Genomic DNA, 22,382 nt, shown 5'->3' on the forward strand with positions numbered 1-22,382 from the left:
ATTTTGAAATTTACGACACTTCGTCTGACTATACAATCTCTATGTATTCAACTTTCACTTTGCATGGGCATTGAAAACTTCTGCCCATGCTGAAGAATTTTGCTAATGAACTGTGGGCATTCATTGTCATCAGACTTTTCAACAGAGCTTACTTTTTGCACTATTATATTTATGTTCAATTACAATCTCATCCAATATATAAATATATTGATTCTATATATTTATTTGTCACCTTATTTTAATATTCATTAAACGATCTGTTAATTCAATTATTAAATGATGACATAATAATTACGAAATTCACATTTTTAATGACGTAGCACACAAACCTAACCGCTTAATTAGAAATCAAAATTTGATTCTATCATTATATTGGTAGTAGAAGCCGCACCCTACTTAAATACAATAACATTCAACAGCTGACGTCATACGATACCTCAGTACCCAGCTGCACTTTCCCTATTTATACCCTCACTTTGTGCTTCAAGCAAACCCCACCTCAGCTCAGCTCTCTCTCTCTCTCTCTCTCTCTCTCTCTCTCTCTCTCTCTCTCTCTCTCTCTCTCTCTCTCTCTCTCTCAGCATATACCAAGTCCAAACCAAAGCTTCAAGCTTGAGCTGCAATGGAGTGCAGTACTGAAACAATGAACACAAATTACACAACCACTTCATCAACTATGTCTCAATCTCCTCCTTCATCTTCACCATCGTCTCCGCCAACCCCAACTCCTACTCCAAGTCCACCAGTTATAAGTCCTTGTTCTGCATGCAAGATCTTGAGGAGAAGATGTGCAGAGAAGTGCGTTTTGGCCCCTTACTTTCCTCCCTCTGAGCCAGTCAAGTTTACTATAGCTCATCGTGTCTTTGGGGCAAGCAATATCATCAAGTTCTTGCAGGTACTTTTCTTCATCATTTTCCAAAACAAGAGCACTGGTCAAAGTAGGTCTAAGACCTTGGGATTTGAAATATTTTCAAAATACGGAAGAGTTCAAACTATCGTTTTACTATTAGACTGTAAATTTAGAGGTAAAATGATGATGAAATTAGGTTATCGTCCTTTCTTTTACTACTTCATTAATTAAACTTCTATTCATTTTTAATTTTTGATCAAGGTCTTTGGGTATTAATAACATCATTAATTATTTGAATAATAAAATATTTTTTATTTCTAAATATATTTATTTAATGTTAAAAATATTACAATTAGTCTATTTACATTTATGACTAAATTTTTTATCATATATTTTTAGTTTTAGTTTGTACCCATTTTTAATTGTAATTCTTTTTTAATTTGTACTCATTTTCTTTTCAATTTTAATTTGTACCCATATTTAATTTCTTTGTGTGCCCATATTTTTTAAAGTTTATTTGTATTTGTACTCATGTATTTTTTTTATTTGTACTTTTTATTTTTGCTAAATGTACCCATGCTAATTATATGTACCCATTCATGTAAAACTTTTTAATATTAAAATGTACTCATTCTTAAATATACCAATTTGTTATATGTAAAATGTACAATTTTTTTTATATAAAATATATTCAAATTTTCTCTAATCCATTTTTAAACTTATATGGGTACATTCTTTTTTCTTTGATTTTAAAATGTATCAATGTCAAGTTTAATCGAAGAAATTTACTAATGTTATTAAGCCTAATATCTTTTTTTTTTTTTTTCGTTGTGATTTTGAAGAATGTACCCATGTTTTGATACAATTAATTTTTTGGTTAATTTTGATGAATGTACCCATGTTTACACACACACACACAATAGTATATTTATATTTTAATATTTTTAATCCCACAAATTATGGTTTTTTTAATTTAAAATCTCATTTATATAAACACTAAGATTTCTAATTTTTAATTTAAAAAATATAGTAATGTACATAGAAATAAATTATCACATTAATTTTAGGGACCTTGATAAAAAATTAAAAACCAACAAGGTTTAAATCAAAGAATATTCATAACTAAGAACCGCATCCAAAGTCTTCCTAAAATTATTCTTATTTAGGTGTGTAATTTATATTTACAATCTGACAACATAAACATATTATATGTACATTTTTCATGAAATACTATTATGTTAGTTTGCATCCATATTTGAAAAGTCTTGGGGTTGTTCACACACATACGTAGACACTAGAAATAAATACGCAGACGTACCAAATCTTTAGGCCTAGTAGTGCTTTTATCAGGGAAATCAACTACTCTGACTAAATTATTTTGACAGCAACCTAACAAGGAAGAAAAAACTGGCAAAGGTGAGAATTTCACAATTAACAACAAATCAATATTCTATATCTCGCTATTCTTTTAACGTTTTGAGGTGTAGGAAATCTTTAGCATATGACAACTAAATCCAAGAGGTTGTGTTTTTAATTATGAGAGCAGTCGGATATTATACGTGATCCGGCTGCTCTTATACAAGTTTTTCTTTATGAGGTGGATCATGTATTGTCCCACGTTATCATGAATCTCACCTCATAAAAGAGAGTTGAGAAAAAAGTTTTTTATTTATTAAATTTGTGGATACATCCAAGAGGTTGTAAACATATGTATAAACTAAAAGGAGCATGCAATTTTTTTAACAGGACCTTCCAGAATCTCAAAGAGCCGATGCAGTGAGCAGCATGCTTTATGAGGCAAGTGCAAGAATTAGAGACCCAGTTTATGGGTGTGCTGGAGCAATCTGCCACCTGCAGAAGCAAGTGAATGAGCTGCAGGCACAACTGGCCAAGGCACAGACTGAGCTTGTCAACATGCAACGCCAGCAAGCCAACCATGTGGCTCTGATCTCCTCCACAATCACTTGATCACAACTTCCTCGCCACCAATCCTCATGGGGGGCAGCCAGACCAACTTAGGCTTCCTTGATGATTCCACCACTCTAGGCTCATTATGGGAACCACTTTGGACATGAATATTTAGAGAAAAAAAAATAATATTAATAATTTATATATCCATAGCAACAAAAAAAAAAAAAAAAAAAAATGTGTGAGGTCATTGTTGTTGTAGCTGCTGATCATGCAATGTAAATTCTCACTATACCTTTTATCGGGGAAAAAAAAAAACTTCAGTCGAGCATCATAATTAATAATTTTTGTCAAAAGAATTGACAAGCTCTAAGTTTACATTCATCTCTATATGCCAATTATGCAGCTATTTAAGCTGCTTTGGTTAACTTGCTTGAAAAGTCCTAAAAATACCAGAAAAGCCTAAGTTCTCCAGCCAAATTGCAAAAATCATAAAATTAAAACTTGATGATGAAATAGGCATGTCTCGTGACTCATCTTATCAAGGGTTCAATGCTTTCCTCGTAACTAGTAAGCAACTTGAATCGAGTCCGAGTCAAATAAGCCCATTTGTCGGGGAAAACAATATCACTTCTCCTCAAACTTTCATTCTTCATGTTGTATAGAATCACCTTCATGCAGGCAGGGTTCTGTCTGCTCAACCCTGAAGATTGGAGGAGGAGCTCATCTGTGTGAATGCTACAAAAAGGAACAGCATACCCTGACACTGCCCAACGAGGAAAAACGATGATCTCCTTAACCCAGTTCAGATTTTCGTAGTCCTTTAAAATCCATAACCCCATCGCTTCATTTTTCATCATACTCCTGTCACCTATTAGACCCAAATATCCACCCACACCAACTATATTTCCCACGGGATAACTAACTGTTGGAATTAAATGAAAGTTGGTTTTGATCTAATGGCTGAGAAGGAAGGGTTCAACTGTTAAGTTCTTACTTAGTCTCATAGGACAAGTGTTGGCTTAGATTTCTGTTTTATAAATTAAGGGCTGAGATAGCTTGTAACAGAAAGTTGTTGTTCTGATATTTTCTATAAAATATCTGTGTTGCTGCTCTCTGTGCAGAGAGCTCTGCACATTCCTGAAAAAAAATCTTTCCTCTTCCGTGTAAAAACTTCCCTCCTAAAATATCAACTTCAAAACAATTCTAAGTTTTATCATGGCCTCAGAGCTTAGGTTCTGATCAAGAATTCAGAACTGGGCGTTTTGTGTGCTTCGTACTACTGAAAAAAGGAGGGAAATTCAATTCCAGAATTTTTGAAAACCTTACTGTTCTTACAAAGTCTCATATGGCAACTTCGAGCAGTGGAGGAGAACTGAGGGCTCCTATCTTCAACGGGTCCAACTACGATTTCTGGTCTATCAAGATGAAGACCATATTCAAATCATATGATCTTTGGAACTTGGTGGACAAGGGTATCGAAAATGGAGAGTCTGGAGATGATTCCAGTGATGAAGATCAAAAGTCAGTTAAGAGCTCAATGAAGATTAATGAAACCAGAGATGCAAAAGCTCTTGGTATCATTAAAGGGGCAGTTTCTGACGAAATATTTCCTCGAATCTCAAACTTTGAATCATCCAAGGCTGCGTGGGATGTTCTTCAACAAGAATTTTCGTGGTGACAAAAAGGTTAGATCTGTCAAACTACAATGTTTAAGGAGAGATTTTGAGTACACTAGAATGAATGATGGCGAATCTCTATCTGTTTATTTAACTAGGATGACTGATATAGTGAATCAAATGAAAACTCTTGGTGAAGAACTATCAAACCAAAGATTAGTGCAAAAGATACTTATAAGCCTGCCCAAATCCTATGATTCTATTGCATCCATTATAGAAGAAACTAAGGACCTTGATTCCATTGAGGTTCAGGAAGTGATTGGTACACTGAAAGGATATGAGCAGAGGCTAAACATGCACTCTGAAAGCTTAGCTGAAAAAGCTTTTTCTAGCCTAAGTGTAACTGACAGAGATAGCAGCTACAAGGCTCAGGGGAACAACTCAAATCAAAAGAAATTCTGGAAAGGAAAAGGGAAGAAATGGGATAACAAGTTCACTCCACAACCAAGATCAGAATCTAGCAGTGAATCCACTAAAACTAAGTGCAAAATATGTGACAAACTACACTATGGTGTCTGCTGGTATAAGGGAAAGCCCAAATGCACTAAGTGTGAGAGATTTGGTCATCTGGCAAAAGACTGTAATCCAAGAAGGAACCAAGCTGTCAACTATGCACATAGAGCAGAAGAAGAGGAAGTAAATGTTTTTTATGCGTGTAGTGTTGCAAGAACTGAAAATAAAAGAGGAATCTGGTACATTGACAGTGGATGCAGTAATCATATGACTGCATATGAATCACTATTAGTCAATATTGACAGAAGCTTCAATTGCAGAGTTAAAATGGGAAATGGTCAACTTGTGGAAGCTACTGGAAAATGAACTCTGGTTCTAGAGACAAAGGGTGGAAGAAGATTCATCAAGGATGTGATACTAGTACCTGGCCTTGATGAAAATCTCCTTAATGTGGGACAAATGATCGCACATGGTTACTTCTTACTCTTTGGGGATGACATGGTGGAGATCTTTGATGACAGAAGTCTCCAAAATCTGGTAACACAAGTTGGCATGACTGAAAACAAAAGCTTTCCACTTATGCTAGACTACACTAACTCAGTTGCTCTAAAAGCAAGTGTTGCAGAGAATTCGTGGTTATGGCACAAGAGATATGGACATCTCAACTTTCACAGTTTGAAGAACTTGGAGAGATTACAAATGGTGACTGGACTACCTGAGCTACAAGAAACAAAAGAACCTTGTGAAGGTTGCATACTGGGGAAGCATCACAGGGACTCCTTCGAAACTGGAAATGCATGGAGAGCTAGCCAACCTCTAGAACTCATTCACACAGATGTGTGTGGTCCTATGAAAACACCTACACTCAGTGGGAACAGATATTTTCTGTTATTTATTGATGACTGCACCAGGATGGTTTGGGTTTACTTCATGAGAAACAAGAGTGAGGTTTTTACTATTTTCAAAAAGTTCAAAGTAATGGTTGAACTTCAGTGTGGTCTAAAGATCAAAAGACTGAGAAGTGACAGAGGTGGTGAGTTCACCTCCATTGAGTTCCAGGAATTCTGTGAAGGGGCAGGATTACAGAAGCAACTGACAGTGGCTTACACACCACATCAGAATGGTGTAGCTGAGAGGAAGAATAAGACTGTGGTTGAAATGACCAAGTCAATGCTGCATGATAAGAAAATGCCACTTTCCTTCTGGGGTGAGGCAGTCAATGCTTCTGTGTATCTTCTAAACAGGTGTCCAACTAAAGCACTCGAGAGGAAAACACCATTTGAGGCATTTAGTGGCAGAAAACCAAATGTAAAGCACTTGACAGTGTTCGGATCAATCTGCTATGCACATATACCATCTCAATTAAGACACAAACTTGAAGTCAACAGTATCAAGTGTGTCCTTGTAGGCTATGGAAGCTGTGAAAAGGGCTATAGACTCTACAACCTTGAGACACATAAGGTTATAATCTCAAGAGATGTGGTGTTCAAAGAAAATGAAGCATGGAATTGGGAAACCAAGAACATTGACACCATCTCATTTCCATTAACAATGGAAAGAACACAAGCATCTGTGCAACCTGAAAATGAACCTGTTATAACAGGTGGAAGTCAAAACGATTTCTCTACACCATCACAAGGATCTCAGTCCTCTACTTCAAATGCAGAAGGACAAGAATTGCAGGGTTCCTCCCCTGGAACAACTCCATTAAAATTAAGGAGTCTAGATGAGATCTATGCAGTCTGCAACTACTGTATTGCTGAACCAGAGAGTTTTGAAGAAGCAGAAATGGATCAATCTTGGCAGAAAGCTATGAGTGAAGAAATCACCATGATTGAAAAAAACTCTACTTGGAAATTAGTGAACAGACCAAGTGATAAACCTGTGATAGGTGTGAAATGGATCTACAAGACCAAGCTGAATCTGGATGGATCTATAATGAAGAATAAAGCAAGACTGGTAGCCAAAGGCTACTCACAACAACCAGGGATTGATTTCAATGAAACCTTTGCCCCTGTAGCAAGGTTAGACACTATCAGAACCTTGGTTGCTCTTGCTGCTCAAAAGGGATGGAAGCTACATCAATTAGATGTTAAATCAGCCTTTCTAAATGGCACACTGGAGGAAGAAGTGTACATGGATCAACCACAAGGCTTTGAAGTCCCAAATGAAGAAGAGAGAGTGTATAAGTTAAACAAGGCACTGTATGGACTCAAACAAGCCCCCAGGGCTTGGTACAGTGAGATAGACTCCTATTTCAGCAGATGTGGATTTAACAAAAGTCCTAGTGAAGCTACATTGTACACAAAAATTGGTGAGAAAACTGAGATGCTTATTGTGTCCATATATGTTGATGATGTGGTGTTTACTGGAAATTGTGAAGAAATGATTGAAGAATTCAGAAAAGATATGATGAGGCAATATGAGATGACTGATCTTGGATTGCTGCATCACTTCTTGGGAATTGGAGTAATTCAAGATGTTACTGGAATCTTCATACATCAAGAGAAGTATGCACAATCTCTGCTTAGAAGATTCAATCTGGAGGGATGCAAATCTGTGGGAACACCATTGATCACAAATGAGAAGCTGTGCAAAATCGATGGTTCTGAATCTGCTGATGAAAATCTCTATAGGAAAATTGTTGGGAGTTTACTTTACTTAACTGCAACAAGGCCTGACATTATGTATGCAGCCAGTCTCTTATCAAGGTTCATGCATAATCCCACAAGAATTCATATGGGAACTGCTAAGAGAGTACTCAGGTATATCTCAGGGACCTTAGACTATGGGATCAAGTATGAGAAGGGAAAAGAAGCAATTCTAGTTGGCTTCTGTGACAGTGATTGGGGAGGCAGTGAAGATGACATGAGAAGTACCTCAGGATATGCCTTTTCGTTTGGTTCTGGAATATTTTCTTGGGCTTCTGTCAAGCAACAAAGTGTTGCACTGTCTACGGCTGAGGCAGAGTATGTAAGTGCTGCAATGGCTACCTCTCAAGCTATATGGTTGAGGTTTGTGTTAAAGGATTTTGGTGAAATGCAAGTGGATGCTACACCACTTATGTGTGACAACACATCAGCAATAGCTATGACTAAGAATCCTATTTTTCACCAGAAAACCAAACATATCAAAAGGAAGTTTCACTTCATAAGGGAAGCATTGCAGGAGAATACCATTGAACTGATCTACTGCAAGTCTCAGGATCAACTGGCAGACATCTTCACCAAAGCTCTACCTAAAGACAGATTTGTTTATCTCAGAGAAATGCTTGGGATCAAAACCAAAATTCATTTGATGGGGAGTGTTGGAATTAAATGAAAGTTGGTTTTGATCTAATGGCTGAGAAGGAAGGGTTCAACTGTTAAGTTCTTACTTAGTCTCATAGGACAAGTGTTGGCTTAGATTTCTGTTTTATAAATTAAGGGCTGAGATAGCTTGTAACAGAAAGTTGTTGTTCTGATATTTTCTATAAAATATCTGTGTTGCTGCTCTCTGTGCAGAGAGCTCTGCACATTCCTGAAAAAAAAATCTTTCCTCTTCCGTGTAAAAATTTCCCTCCTAAAATATCAACTTCAAAACAATTCTAAGTTTTATCACTAACAAGATGCGTGAAACAAGTATAATCTTCAGGAAGTGGGATCACTCTGAATTTCTCGTCTTCATTGTCGAAAACCACAATGGGGTTGGGTGTCCCATGCATCCAATGTATGGCCCCATTTACGCACACACTTCGCCTGTGAAAGGGGAAGTTAAGAGGATCAAAAGAGATATCATTAAGGTCTACCTCTATGTGCCTCCATAAACTTGCCCCCATTTTAAATACCTTGAACATAAAATGCACATCTCCCAAAGCAGGGATAAGCTTTTGCACTTGGAGAACTTTATACTCATTTGTAAGAGGACTGTACCCGAAATGGTGTGTAACATGTGCTGTGCAGGACGCAGGTGAAGTGTGGGGAAGAGATAAAGACTCTCGGGTGCAGGGGTTGAATATTCGTACGGGGTGGTTTGGATCTGTTTGTTTGGGAGCTGATGTATTAGAAAGGTAAAGACAGGCCAAGCCGTTCATACACTGTGCAGTGTAGAGACGTTCATTCTCGGTTGGCGGCGTTTGAAGGGTTAGAAGATGGGCAGCCGGTGTTAGACTTCCTTGTTGATTAATTTGTAAGGAGAAGAAGTGTTGCTGCTTTGTGGTTTTGTCCGAGGCCGTGAGAAGGAGGTGAGTGTGCTTGTTGCAACCCAAGTTTTGATGGGCATTGACAAATGAAGGGTTGCGAGTGAGAGAGGACCAAGACTTGCATACACACCTGAAGCGCATCAGAGACTTGGATGGTAACCTTGGGAGGATCTCAAAGCATGTAACTTGGCTAGGGAGCTCTGGACCATCTGATGATTCCATGTGATATTTTCCTTACTAACCACAAGTTATTACAAGTGAGAGCTAGTTTTCTAGCTGCAGATGGTGAATGGGAAATCAAAAGTTCATAGTTTTTATCCTGACAGGAAACCAAGAGAACATGACAACGTGTTAAAAAAAAAAAACATTATTATCCAGTTGGCGATTAACCCTTGACTACGCCACCAATTGGAGATTATAATATTATTAAGGTATGAGACAAACACATTGTGTTCTTCTCCCAGTTAATATTCTTTTCTATGATCGAGTTTAACTTGTTATATGTGTATGAATAATTAAAAGATAACCATTAACACTTGATTCGTACGGGTCAATGAGAAGAGATTTTTACATGTGATCGGAACATGGAGTGGTACACCACATGTTACTATACAAATGCTGGAATATGTGTGTTAAAAAGTTAGTAAGTTAATATTAAAAATTTTCATCATTTATATAAAAATATTTGGTGTACCACTTGTGTTCTGATCAATGAAAAATTTATCGTCAATGAGTAAGGACAAATGTATAGGAAAAATACTTTTTCAGGTGCCCGTTAAGCAAGGATTCTATCCTTTACAAGGGGAGTGATCCTTTTTGGATCTATACATTCATAGCCCAGGAATGAAACAAGGATTCTATCCTTTACAAGGGGAGTGATCCTTTTTCGATCTATACATTCATAGCCCAGGAATGAAAGGATTTTGACCTTTAAAATTTGATACTACGGCAAAAAATTGTTCTAACTTTCACAAGTTTTCACGAACTTCTTTGCTTTTGGCTGTATGGTCAAATTTTAAAAGTCATGATCATTTGATCCCTGAACTCGATCTGGATGTATAGATCCGGAGAGGATCTCTTCCCCTTACAAGGCTCTCCAATTTCGGTTAGGACATCCTCCTTTTCTCTTTCAAGAAATTGATGTCAGTATTAAACTTTACTCAAGTAAAAGCTCTCATGATTTCTTCTTTTCAAAATGCGTAATAGGTATAAGTCATAAGCTACTCTTCAGTTCTAGTGATTCTACTGTATTTGATGTCTAGGATTGATTCATTTTTTTTAAGTTTGGGGACCAATCCATGTCAGTTATGTTAGTGGTTTTCGATTTAAAGTGTTGTTTGTGGATGAATTACAAAGTAAAGTTGGTTCTATGAGGGCTAAATGTAGAGTGTATTATTTTTGTTCACTTCAAAGGTTATATTGAAAATGTAATTAATTAAGATTTTAAGAAGAGATTTAGGGATGAATTTTACTAGGTGTGTGTTGCAAGTCTCATAGTATTCATCAATAATTTTGTTGTCCTTACACACCCGGCTGTGTCGAAATGAAGCAGGTGTGTAGTAGAGACCACCATAGCACTATTACTTCTCTCTAAGTTTCATCATCAATATTGGGTTGAGGTATTTTTCACTGCATCTAATCGATTAACAGACTAACTATATATATGGCTTAAGACTTTAAAATACAAAATCAATTCTTATTTTTATAGCATGATAATCAACACTTAAACTCGAAAACCACCAACATTAATAGTACATTGGGCTCAAACCATCTATAAAGTTCTTGCAAATTGAACACATTATGCATGTACATGATTTCACGATTGTGAGTTTGGATCAAATCTTCCACGGATGCACTTAATAGTTGTTTGAGCCGGATGCACTACTTACTTGATTGGGAAAGGATACACCACTTAGTGAATCGGACATGGATGTACTCTATGGTGGTTGTGGAAAACTATTTAAGTAGCACACACTACAAATTGGATCAATGGCAAAACTTAGAAGGGCCACAATTCGCAACATGAATATCAAAGTGTGCAATGAGTAAGACTACAAAATAATAAGAATATTATTAAACAAACGAGAATGTCGAAACGGCTATAAAATCTCAATAGACTATATCGTGACTAACTTATTTTCATACTAAACTATAAGCTATATTTATAGAGAAAAAAAAAAAAAACCTAGAAACCCTAATTCGGATGGGCTAAGCCCATATACTAAACTAACAAGCAAACCCAAATAATCATAAAATACTAATATTTTCCAACACCCTCGTCAAACTCATAGCGGTATATGACATGGGTTTGCAAACAAGCATACGTGGACTGTCTCCGTTATGTAGACCGACAAACATGCAAACGTGACTTGACTTGGCTTAACTGGCAAACTGATTCCGACTGACTGATGTTAAGAGTATGGAAAGAAGGCATATTATTGCTCCTTGTCATTAAATGGATGAGATTTCCATATTCCAATTACAACAACAAAGGAGAGAACCAAGAAACTACTATCACTCGAGTGTCCAAGCACTCGAGTGACAAACCAAAAATGCCAATCTTTTCCCAGTCAATTATTTCGCATTGCCCGTGTGGGCCTTATAAAAACCAAACAATTTTTTGTCTTTTTTATCAACACTTCTGATCAAAGTATTGATCAAAGTAAAGGTCCATCTGATCAAAATAAAGGGCCATCATTATACAATACTCCGATTCATCAGAATTGAAGACAGGGGCCAACAGACCAGCCTCGAACAACAGCAGTTCCTCAGACCGACAACCTGGATTCGATTTGGTAGCAGCAACGACGGTCAACAAACAAGAAGTGCAAACGTGAGCAGCAAGTGAGTGGCTCTCAGGCAGCGGGTACTGCAGTGGCAAACCATGAATGGGTCGGGTGCGGGTTGATTAGCTGGGTCTGGCAACGGGTGGTGCACAACGTAGTGCTAATTGATGCGGGACGGATCTGGGTGCGACGGCGGTGAGTCATGTAGGCGATGGTGGGGTGGTCATGGATGTTGGTGGTTTCGGTTAAACAAAATATTAAGAAATTACTCCGTCGAAATCGTACCAATCTGCTAATTTATTCAATTCACTAAAAGCATGAATGTGAAACAAAATTATAAGAAAAATAGGATTAAACTTATGAATCATAACCAACATTCATCAATATGAAAATAGAATAAATAAGAAATTCCATTGAAAATCCACAATGTAAAATTGACATTAAAACTTTAAAATAGAATCAAAATAATAAAACTACATACTCGTAATATAGGTTTCCCCCCTTGCTTTAGCTAGGGAGATTAGTTCTCCATAAAGTAAATAGAAAAAGAAAAGTTTAAAATTATGAAAGAGCCGGGCCCTTTGGAAACAATCAAATGGAGATTATTTGAGATGTTGCCGCAGCCAATCTCCCTTCATATTCTTCTTGAATAATGGTCATTGATCAACCCATTATTATTATGTTAATGCCAATTCCCATAACCCTCTGAATAATGATCATTGATAAGCCTTAATGCCATATTGAAATGGTAATGGCTGACCATTTCTTTTTCTTCTTCTTTGCCTTCTCCTTTCTTCATTTCTTTTCGGTAACCGACATAGAGTTAATCACCAATTTATTGTCTTGTGCCTCACCCTTTAATTGCCTTGCAACATTCTCATAGTCTTGCACATTAACATTAATATAACATCAGTAAAAAATTAAAACAAATTAGATATAAAACCTATTTGACCAGTTATACATGATAAAGCACAAATTTGATAAATTATTAGAGAAAAACTTGTAACGGGTATAATCAAAGCGCATTAGACATGCACTTTTGAGCAATTATCACACCCCCCAACTAGCTTATTGCTAGTCTCTAGCAATTCAAGCAACTGAAAACATACTCTAGCACCAAACCAAAAACAAAAAGTCACATGGAAAAATCAGTTCCCCTACATAACCCTCAAAGCATTTTATTCAAGTGTACATAATAATCAAGAACCTTAATAAGCATAAATCAAGCGAATCCACAATATTCTAGTATTAGTAATAATTTCTCAAATATCCTTGGAGCGTAGTGTGTGAAATAGCCATAACAATGTGATCCTAAGTTTCTTTAAATCTCAATATGAAAACAAGTAAGTCTCTCATAGGATTTAGACTCATGCACTCAATATTTCTGCGTTAATGTGTCTCATTCAAGTGATCTCATAAAAACATGCCACCATATGCTTGCTTATCCACCTACTCGCTATCAATATCATGTGACTACTTGAATCAAAGGTCTTTATTAAGGTTGGAATGGGGCTTGTGGTTAAGGTTAAAAAGAAGAAAAAGGAATGGGAAAACAAAGAGCCTATGAAAATTAGTAGAGCACATGATGAAAATAATTGACTGCAAAAGTCACTTGAATCCTCGGTGGCTCCATCAATATCTTGAACATATTAACACCTTTCACTATTAGAGACCACATTTCATTGTGTTGGGTCTCAGACTTCATTTCAGCAAGATTGTGTTTTTTTATTTTATTTTATTTTATATTAATATATAAACAAGAATCAATTTAGATACCAAACACATATACTCCTTTCCTTTCAACTTTCAAGACTTTTCGGCTCTACAAGCTTTCATAGACTGAGGTAGGATATAGTATTTAAGCTTTATGGGTAAGGAGAACATGGGTCATGAAAGAAAATGCTTATTTAGGCTCAAATGGTTATTTAAGGGATAATGTATCAGGGACACTAGTTTGTTTGGCCATGATGGATATCCTAAATGCCTCATTCATTTTCAAGTTATCACATGAATTGAAATATGTTCGGTAGGTTTAAAGCAAGTTCTAGAGATACATGTGATTGTGAGATCATACGCACAAGAATAAAAAGCGATTGATGTATAGTGTTTCAATCGTATAAGCTCAAAAACTCACAAGGCTACACAAGATCACCAGATTCACATATTAATCTTTAAATCATGCATTAGTTTCACATCAAGATGGCTATGTGCATTGCTTTTCCAAGAATAATAAAAAAGGTAGGGAGCTAATAAGAGAATAAGGCATCTCAATTAAAACATGCTCACTATTTCCTTAATGAACATGTATGAAATTCAATTCAATCTGATCATTGGGTTGAGAAACTAACAAAAATCTAATTAAAAACAGTAAAATGCAAATTTCCTTTCTTTTTATTTTTTATTTTTTAAGTTGGACTTTTTCTTTTTTTACCTTTTTTTTTTTTCAAATAAAAGGGACGAAAATTACATAAAATAAAAATAAAATGAAAAACAACTCAACATGTCGCCAAAAGCAAGTAAAATTTACTTCTACTCCCCCCAACTTAAAACTGACATTGTCCTCAATGTTAATATTCATAAGAATAATAAGCAAGAAAGACAAGCAATTTAAATTGAGAGAAAGATTCAGGAAAGAATACACCTGAAGGTCTAAGAAGGCTTCAAAATTCTTCCAGCAACTTGTTGGCGACATATTGATAAACTGAAAAATAAACAAAACAAACAAAAGAGAAAAATAAAAGAAAATATGGGCTAGAGTAAAGAAATCAGTCCTGATAAACAGGATCCTCCAAACCAATGGTCTCATCCTGCAAGGCAATACTTTCCAAAAAGGGCTTAAGCCGCTGACCATTAACTTTAAATACATTACCATTCGTTGTATCCTCGACCTCCACAACTCCAAAAGGAAAAACTCTTTTCACCACATAAGGACCTGTCCATCTAGAACGAAGTTTACCAGGAAACAAATGCAATCTCGAATTGTACCAGAATACTTTCTGCAAAGGCTCAAAAGTTTTTCTCAAAATATTTCTATCATGGAAAACTTTCATTCGTTCCTTGTAAATTTTAGAACTTTCATAGGCCTCATTCCTAATTTCTGCCAATTCATTCAATTGAAGTTTTCTATTCAAACTGGCAGCATCCAAGTTAAAATTGAACATCTTAATAGCCCAGTAGGCTTTGTGTTCCAGTTCCACAGGCAAGCGACAAGCTTTCCCATAAACTAGTCTACAGGAAGACATACCAAGCGGGGTTTTAAAAGCTGTATGATAAGCCCATAATGCATCGGTTGGTCGGATAGACCAATCTTTACGATTTGGGCTAACCGTTTTTTCTAAAATTTGTTTTATCTCCTGATTGGCAAGCTCAACTTGGCCACTTGTTTGGAGATGATAAGGGGTAGCCACTTTGTGAGTAATACCATATTTTTTCATCAAAGCTTCAAATGGTTTATTACAAAAATGTTTACCCCCATCACTGATAATAGCTCTAGGTGTTCCAAATCGGGAAAATATATTTTCTTTTTAAAGCACAAATTTGATAAATTACTAGAGAAAAACACGTAACGGGTATAATCAAAGCGCATTAGACATGCACTTTTGAGCAATTATCAGGTTGCAGACCTTACGTTTCAAATTGGCTTTGGTGCGGCGCGGCACCGACGGTCATCGCGATGACAATTTTTCTTTTCCAAATTTTTTTGTTTTTCAAACTACACCAAGACAATCTAAACCGGAAATAAACAATGAATAACATAAACAAACATACTGATTCGAATCAAGAACAAATTAAATCTCGAATGATCAAACCTGCTCTGATACCAAGTTGAATATCAAAGAGTGCAACGAGCAAGACTACAAAATAATAAAGAATATTATTAAACAAACGAGAATGCCGAAACGACTATAAAATCCTAAGAGACTACATCGTAACTAACTTATCTTTATACTAAACTATAAGTTAGAGCTGCAACTCGGGCAGGTTTGAAGGTCAACCCAATCCTAACCCAACTTTTACAATTCGGGCTCGGGTTCGGGTTGGGTTTTATTCGGGTTCATTTGGACTCGAGTTTAATTGGGTTAGGGTTTACTTGGGTTGTGTTCGGGTTGCCCAACTTTTTCAAGTTTAATCTTGTAACAACTTAAGTTTCAAGAATTCCTAAAAAAATTAAGCCAAGTAGCATCAAAGCTAGCTAACTTTAATTTCATAAATCTACTATAAAGCTTTAGGATTTAGAAACTACAAATATAGGCTGACTAATCAGAGCCTCTTATTCCCTAAAAGCTTAAGTAATTATAAAGGGTAATTTATTAAAAAAATATTAGAAAGCGCGTTGGTTTGGACTTGGTTCACTTGGGTGTAGTTTGAGCATTAATTAATATGGGTTACAATCTGGTTAGATTGAGTTTGGTTAGTTGGGTTGGGTTGGGTTGGGGATGGACAGGCAAATGATCAACCCAACTCAACCTAATCAATGAACATGTTGAAATTGGGTTGGGTTCGGGTGGGTTATAACTAAATAAAAACCCACTTGCTCAGGTTTAAAGTCAAGTTAGATATGGATGGGTTCGGATTGGCCCAACTCAAGTTGCACCCGTAATATAAGCTATATTTATAAAGAGAAAAACCTAGAAACCCTAATTTGAATGGGCTAAGCCCATATACTAAACTAACAAGCAAACCCAAATAATCATAAAATACTAATATTTTCCAACATTAATAATATTCTACTTGGACATTGCTTAAACTAGCTCCAAACAACAACTCAGTGTGTTTTCACAGGAAAATTTGGTTTCCTCCAACATTTTATGTGTTTTTTCTTTTGTAATTATTTTGGATAAAAATTGAAATCTTTTGTGATCATAAGAATCTCAATAGAGTACGAAACGGAATTCATTCAAACCTACTTCTATAAATCTCAATTTACTACTCTTAAATTTCGTAGTTTTCAACATTTGGTATATGAATTTTTTTTGTCCCAGAGTTATACCTAAAGTGTTAATTTTGGGACAGTCTCATACATCTGTTAGTCTGGCTGTTAAATCTTCCGTTAACTGGTGATGTGGTGCCCAAGTGAACAATGATTGGACGCCACGTGTCAATATGAGTCCCACATGATATTTAAAAAAATAATTTAAATTTTGAAGGAAAAAAAAAAGGTGTATTCTTTCTCAACACCCCCCAGACCCTCCCTCCCTTCTCTCATTTGCACATCTGCATCCATCCAACTTCTGCACATCCATCATTCCCTCAACCCCCCCCCCCCGACACGACTCCGCTTCCAACCCGAGCTCGAACCTGGCCAACATTACCCTTGCACCGACGGTCGTCGACTGCATCATTTTTAGCATCAATTTTGAGGGGCGGAATCGTCATGCCGTCATTTTGGGTGGGCGAGGTGGATGTGCAGAGGTTGGATAGGTGCAGAGGAGAGAAGGGAGGGAGGTTCATGGCTCCTTTTACGCACGCCACGACTCGAAAACTGAGCGAACCCCAACCTCAACTCAATCTTTATTAGAATCAGAAGAATTGGGGGAACGGATCTGAGAGAAAAATTAGGGCAATTTTGTATCTCCGTTTGCGAATTTCTTGAATTTTTAGGGTTTGGTTTTGAATGTGATCTCTGTGTGTGCATTTTGGCTTCTAAGTTGAGGCCCCTCTCTCTCTCTCTTTCCTCTCTCCTCTCCCCATCTTTGATATTTGGCAATCGTTGGCGTTACAAGATGGTCTGTGAGTGCTATTGTAGCGGGTTTGGGATACTTGATCGTCTGCGGTTGGGGTCGACGATAGTCGGAGCCGGGGTAATGTTGGCAGGGTTCGTGCTCGAGTTGGAAGAAGAGTCGGGTCAGAGTGGGGTGAGGGAAGGATGGATGTGCAGAGATTAGGTGGATGCAGATGTGCAGATGAGAGAAGGGATAGAGGGTCCGGGGGTGTTGAGGAAGAAGACGTTTTTTTTTTTTTTTTTTTCAATTTTTTTTATGTTTATTTTTTTTAATATCCACGTGGGACCTATATTGACACGTGACATCCAATCATTGTCCATGTGGGTGCCACATCACTGGTTAATGGGAGACTTAACAGCCAGACTAACTGATGTACGAGACTGTCCCAAAATTAACACTTTAGGTATGACTCTTGGACGAAAAAAACTTCATGTACCAAATGTTAAAAACCACGAAACTTGAGGATAATAAACTGAGATTAAATCTTTATAAAATCATTATAGAACATCCCATATAGCTCGCATTATATACTGCAAAAGATATGAAGGGTAAACATAATGTAAAAGTAGCCTTCATTCTAATAGTATGTTGATATTCAGGCCCTTCACACAAATACATCAAAACATTATCATCCTCATAAAAATATAAAAAATAAAAAATAAAAAATAAAAAAAGATGAAGAAAAACTGTCTTAGATGACGGAATTGTTGTAGCAGCTGATCGTTGCTTCCCAAATATGTCATCCCAATGTCTTCTCAGTTTGCTCTACGGGAGAAATATCAACTTTTAAGAGGGCCTCATCTTGCAACAATATGCAACCATTGACTAAAATCTTTGATAATGATAGGGAAATTGATTTCCACGCACTATATTTCTACTTGTGCCCACCCGGTTTCTTTTTGGACTTTGGTTTGAATAAAGCAAAAGAAAATCAATGGACAAATTTAAACATGGCTGTGAAGAAAGAGAAACATGTTGTGCAAAAATCATTTTCCATGATGAAGTAGGCCGTATCTCATCTTAATGGCACAATGCTATCCTCATAACTAGTAAGCACCTTCAACCAAGTATTGTTCCGAAATGTCCATTCTGCGGGCAAAACAATTTCATCACTCCTAAAACTTTCACTCTTTATATCGTACAGATGCACCCTCGCACGCGCAAGGTCGACCTGGTCCGTACTTAATCTTGGAAATTGGACGAGGAACTCCCCAGTGTGAATGGTATAGAAATGTAAAGGGTATCCCAACTCCCTCCACTGAATGGCAAAAGTGAAAGACTCCTTAACCCACACTTGATTTTCGTAGTCGTTCAAAATCCATAACCGCATTATATTTTGCCCCATCAACTGCACCCTGTCGCCTAGAGCCAAACGTCCACACACTTCAACCATAAACGGATCAACCCTAAAAAGATTATAATCTTTAGGAAGTTGGATCACTCTGCTAAATTTTTCATCTTCAATGTTGAAACCCACAATCATATTTTGTGACCTATTCATCCAATGTATGGCCCCATTGACGTACACGCTTCCTTCATAAAACAGGCATCTATGAGGATCAAAAGGGAGATTATTAAGGTCTACCTCTATGCATTTCCACAAATTTATCCCCAATGTGATTACATTGAACATAAAATGTATACTCCCAGCACGGACAAACTTTTGCACTTGGAGAACCTTGTACTCGTTTGCAAGAGGACTAAACCCAACATGATGTGTAACATAGATTGTGCTACATGCGGATGAAGTGTGGGGAAGAGCAATAGACTCTCGTGTGCAAGGGTTAAATATGCGAACTGGGTTTCCATGATCAATTTGATTGGGAATGGAGGTATTGTGGTCCTTACTTGAAGGTACAGACATACCAAGCCATTGATACTTTGTGCAGTATAGCGACATCCATTGGTTCGCAGCGTTGGAAGAGTTAGAACACGTGTGGCGGGTGTAAGACCTCCCTGTTGGTCGGTTTCTGAGGAGAAGTGTTGCTGGCTTGTGACTTGGTCCCAAGTGGTGAGAAGGAGGTAAGCGTACTTGTTGCATCCAAAGTGGTGATGGGCCTCAACAAATGAAGGGCTGTGGGTGAGAGAGGACCAAGACTTGCATACGCATTTGAAGCGCATCAAAGACTTAGACGGTAGCCTTTGGAGTATCTCGAAGCATGTAATTTGGCTGGGGAGCTCTGGACCAGTTGATGATTCCATGTATATTGATCTATATTCTGTACTACTTTCTTAGGATGCAAGTTATCGGCTGATCGATGGAGCTCCTGGTTTGTATCAGAAGAAGAGTAAGAGGATATAAAGAAATGACAAGATCTAGTTGGGAATACAGGCCATACAGTAAGCTGCTTTGGTCCGTCCGCTTGTATCTTTAAAAAAAAAAATAAACAAAACGTCACTTCAGCTATGTTTTCATTTTTTGTTGAATTGTTTAAAACCTTTGGAGAGTAAAACAAGGACAGATAAAACTACTTCTGATTTAATATTTGATGTCAATTTGTCAAGACATTTTTTTTTTTCTGTTCTTTTTGTTTTATAAAGAAAAAGTAAAATGTTCATTAACGTAGTATATGAAGTTAAGTACTCAGAAAGATATGGAGTCTTCATAGTTTATGGAGCTCGATAAAAACCTTGTTGGAAATGCATTTAAAAAAAAGGAATAGAGATAATGTTTAGGATATTCTTGTTATTTCTTGTGACTAGTTAGGGTATAAGAAGCCATTTACTCCCCAGTACTCATTGTGAGTCAAAACAAGAACAAAATTTGAAACCCCAAAAGCAGCCAAATGTACCCACCAAAGAACTTCGTGGACGTTATGAGTGAGAACATAAGAACAAAATTTGTAACCAAAAAGCAGTAAAATGTACTCATTGATTGACATAAAAGAAAAAGAAAAAAAAAATTACCCACCACAACATTGCATCAAACAATCCAAGGGCAAACAGAGAACAAGTTCATCATTCTAATTTTTTGTTGTTGTGATGAACACACATAGACAGAAGGTACCCACCACAAAATTTCGATTAATTCCTCTTACACTTCCATCTGTATTAAGTTTGACCCAAAATTTAATCAGTTAGCATGGCAAATTAGGGGCATTATTTTTTACAACATTGGAAAAATAAGTTGATGGATACAAATGAAACCAAAACAGGAGCCAAAAACAGACAGTTATTCATAAAGTATCCAAAGTATTGATCCAAGTTTTTCATGTAGAAGAATTTCAAAATACAGTATAAAATGACGACAAATAAAGTCTTAAGTAAAGCAAAATTATTACGTAACTTGAAGCAAAATTCATTCTAGCCAGAACCCTCAGGGCCTCAAACACTATTTTTTCAACATTTCACTTGTCAGGGACCGATTCCATAATGTTCTTTGATTTTACTTTGGACTTGGTTACTCTCAATTTTCGGCTTTTGGTCTAATTGCCAAGTGGACGAATATAATTGGACACCAAAAGCCTCCACTTGGTCGGGAAGTTCTATGATCATATTTCATAGACGATAATTGTTGAATAAATGTTTAAAAAAAAACATTTAGCAAATGAACCAAATTGCAACATTCAACAAAAAAAACATTGAATTGAAGCTTGAAAATGAAATAAGTCATCTCACCTTAAGGGGACGATGTTGTCATCATAATTAGCAAGAAAATTCAGCCGAATATCATTCGGAAGTATCGATTCTGGAAAAAAAAAAAAAAACTTTCACTTCTAAAACTCATAATCTCGAAGATTGGAGGAGGTGGAGCTCGCCATTGTGAGTAGTATAGAAAGGAATATGGTATCCTAACTCCCTCCAGCTAAGGGGAAGGGTGATAATTTTCTTAACCCACACCTGATTTTGGTAGTCATTTCAAAATGCATAATTCCATTGTATTCATCTGATTCAATTGCCTGTCACTTATTAGAGCCAAACACCCTTCCGTTTCAAATATATTACCTTGCTTATCGTGAATACCATGAATTCCGTAATCATAATCTTTTGGGAATGGGATGACTCTGAATCTCTTGTCTTCAGGGTCGAAAACCGCGATAATATTTTGTGTTGAGTCATGCATCCAATGTATGGCTCCATGGAGAATACGGTTCTCCTGCCAAACTGGCACTTCAGCGGATCAAATCGGAGATCGTTAATATCTACCTCTATTCGCCTCCATGAACTTGTACCTAGTTTGAAAAACATAAAGCTCATTCCCCCTCTCGATTTTAGAGGCTGGAACCTTTTTATTTGAAGGACCTTACACTCGTTCGCGAGGGGAGTGAACCCAAAGTGGTGCGTAACAAGGATGGTGCGGTACGCAAGTGAATCATGAGGAAAAACTATACACTCTTGAGTGCAAGGATTGAATATTCGAACAGGATGGTTGTGATCGGTTTGAATGGTGAACAAGGTGTCAGAAAGGTAAAGGCAGACTAAGCCACTGATGCTCAGCGCTCCGTAGAGACGTTCAACATTCTTGCTTGGCGGTATTGGAGGTTTTAGAAGGTGGGTGACAAGAGTTGGACTTCCTTCTTGGTTGATTTTTATGGAGAAGTGTTGTTGTCTTGTAGGTTCGTCCCAGGTGGTGAGGAGGTGACTCTGCTGGTCACAGTAGAATTCTCGATGGGCATTGACAAAGGAAGGGTTGCGGGTGAGAAATGACCAAGACTTGCATACACATTTGAAGCGCTTCAGAGACTTCGCGGATATCCTCGAAAGTATCTCTGAAAGCTAATAACTCCGTTTGGGAGCTCCGAACCAGATGCCATGAATATCTACTAGATTCATGGGAGATTATCCTTACTACTCACAACTAGT

The 22,382-nt window shown here is 37.0% G+C and overlaps 2 protein-coding genes and 3 pseudogenes across 3 annotated transcripts; 1 reads left to right on the forward strand and 4 right to left on the reverse strand.

Moving 5' to 3' along the window:
* Positions 1-510: 510 nt before the first annotated feature.
* Positions 511-3,090, forward strand: LOC137743844 (LOB domain-containing protein 1-like; annotated as a pseudogene). The gene is made up of 2 exons (XR_015952991.1): positions 511-895; positions 2,597-3,090. The product of XR_015952991.1 is annotated as an LOB domain-containing protein 1-like (transcript).
* Positions 3,091-3,291: 201 nt separating this feature from the next.
* Positions 3,292-9,292, reverse strand: LOC137743081 (putative F-box protein At5g52610). The gene is made up of 4 exons (XM_088680242.1): positions 8,509-9,292; positions 6,415-6,425; positions 3,933-3,936; positions 3,292-3,683 (listed from the first exon to the last, which is right to left on the reverse strand). Exons 1-4 carry the CDS (start codon positions 9,290-9,292, stop codon positions 3,292-3,294), a joined length of 1,191 nt encoding a protein of 396 aa, XP_088536368.1.
* A 5,329-nt stretch (positions 9,293-14,621) lies between these two features.
* Positions 14,622-15,098, reverse strand: LOC137743080 (uncharacterized). The gene has a single exon (XM_068482995.2). It carries the CDS (start codon positions 15,096-15,098, stop codon positions 14,622-14,624), a length of 477 nt encoding a protein of 158 aa, XP_068339096.2.
* Positions 15,099-18,594: 3,496 nt separating this feature from the next.
* LOC148692853 (putative F-box protein At5g52610) lies at positions 18,595-19,781 on the reverse strand (annotated as a pseudogene).
* Positions 19,782-21,302: 1,521 nt separating this feature from the next.
* LOC137741724 (F-box protein At1g30790-like) lies at positions 21,303-22,333 on the reverse strand (annotated as a pseudogene).
* Between the last annotated feature and the right edge of the window lie 49 nt (positions 22,334-22,382).

Source organism: Pyrus communis, chromosome 11 (genome assembly GCF_041283825.1).
Source record: "Pyrus communis isolate YQ-2024b chromosome 11, ASM4128382v1, whole genome shotgun sequence".
Lineage (NCBI taxonomy): Eukaryota > Viridiplantae > Streptophyta > Magnoliopsida > Rosales > Rosaceae > Pyrus > Pyrus communis.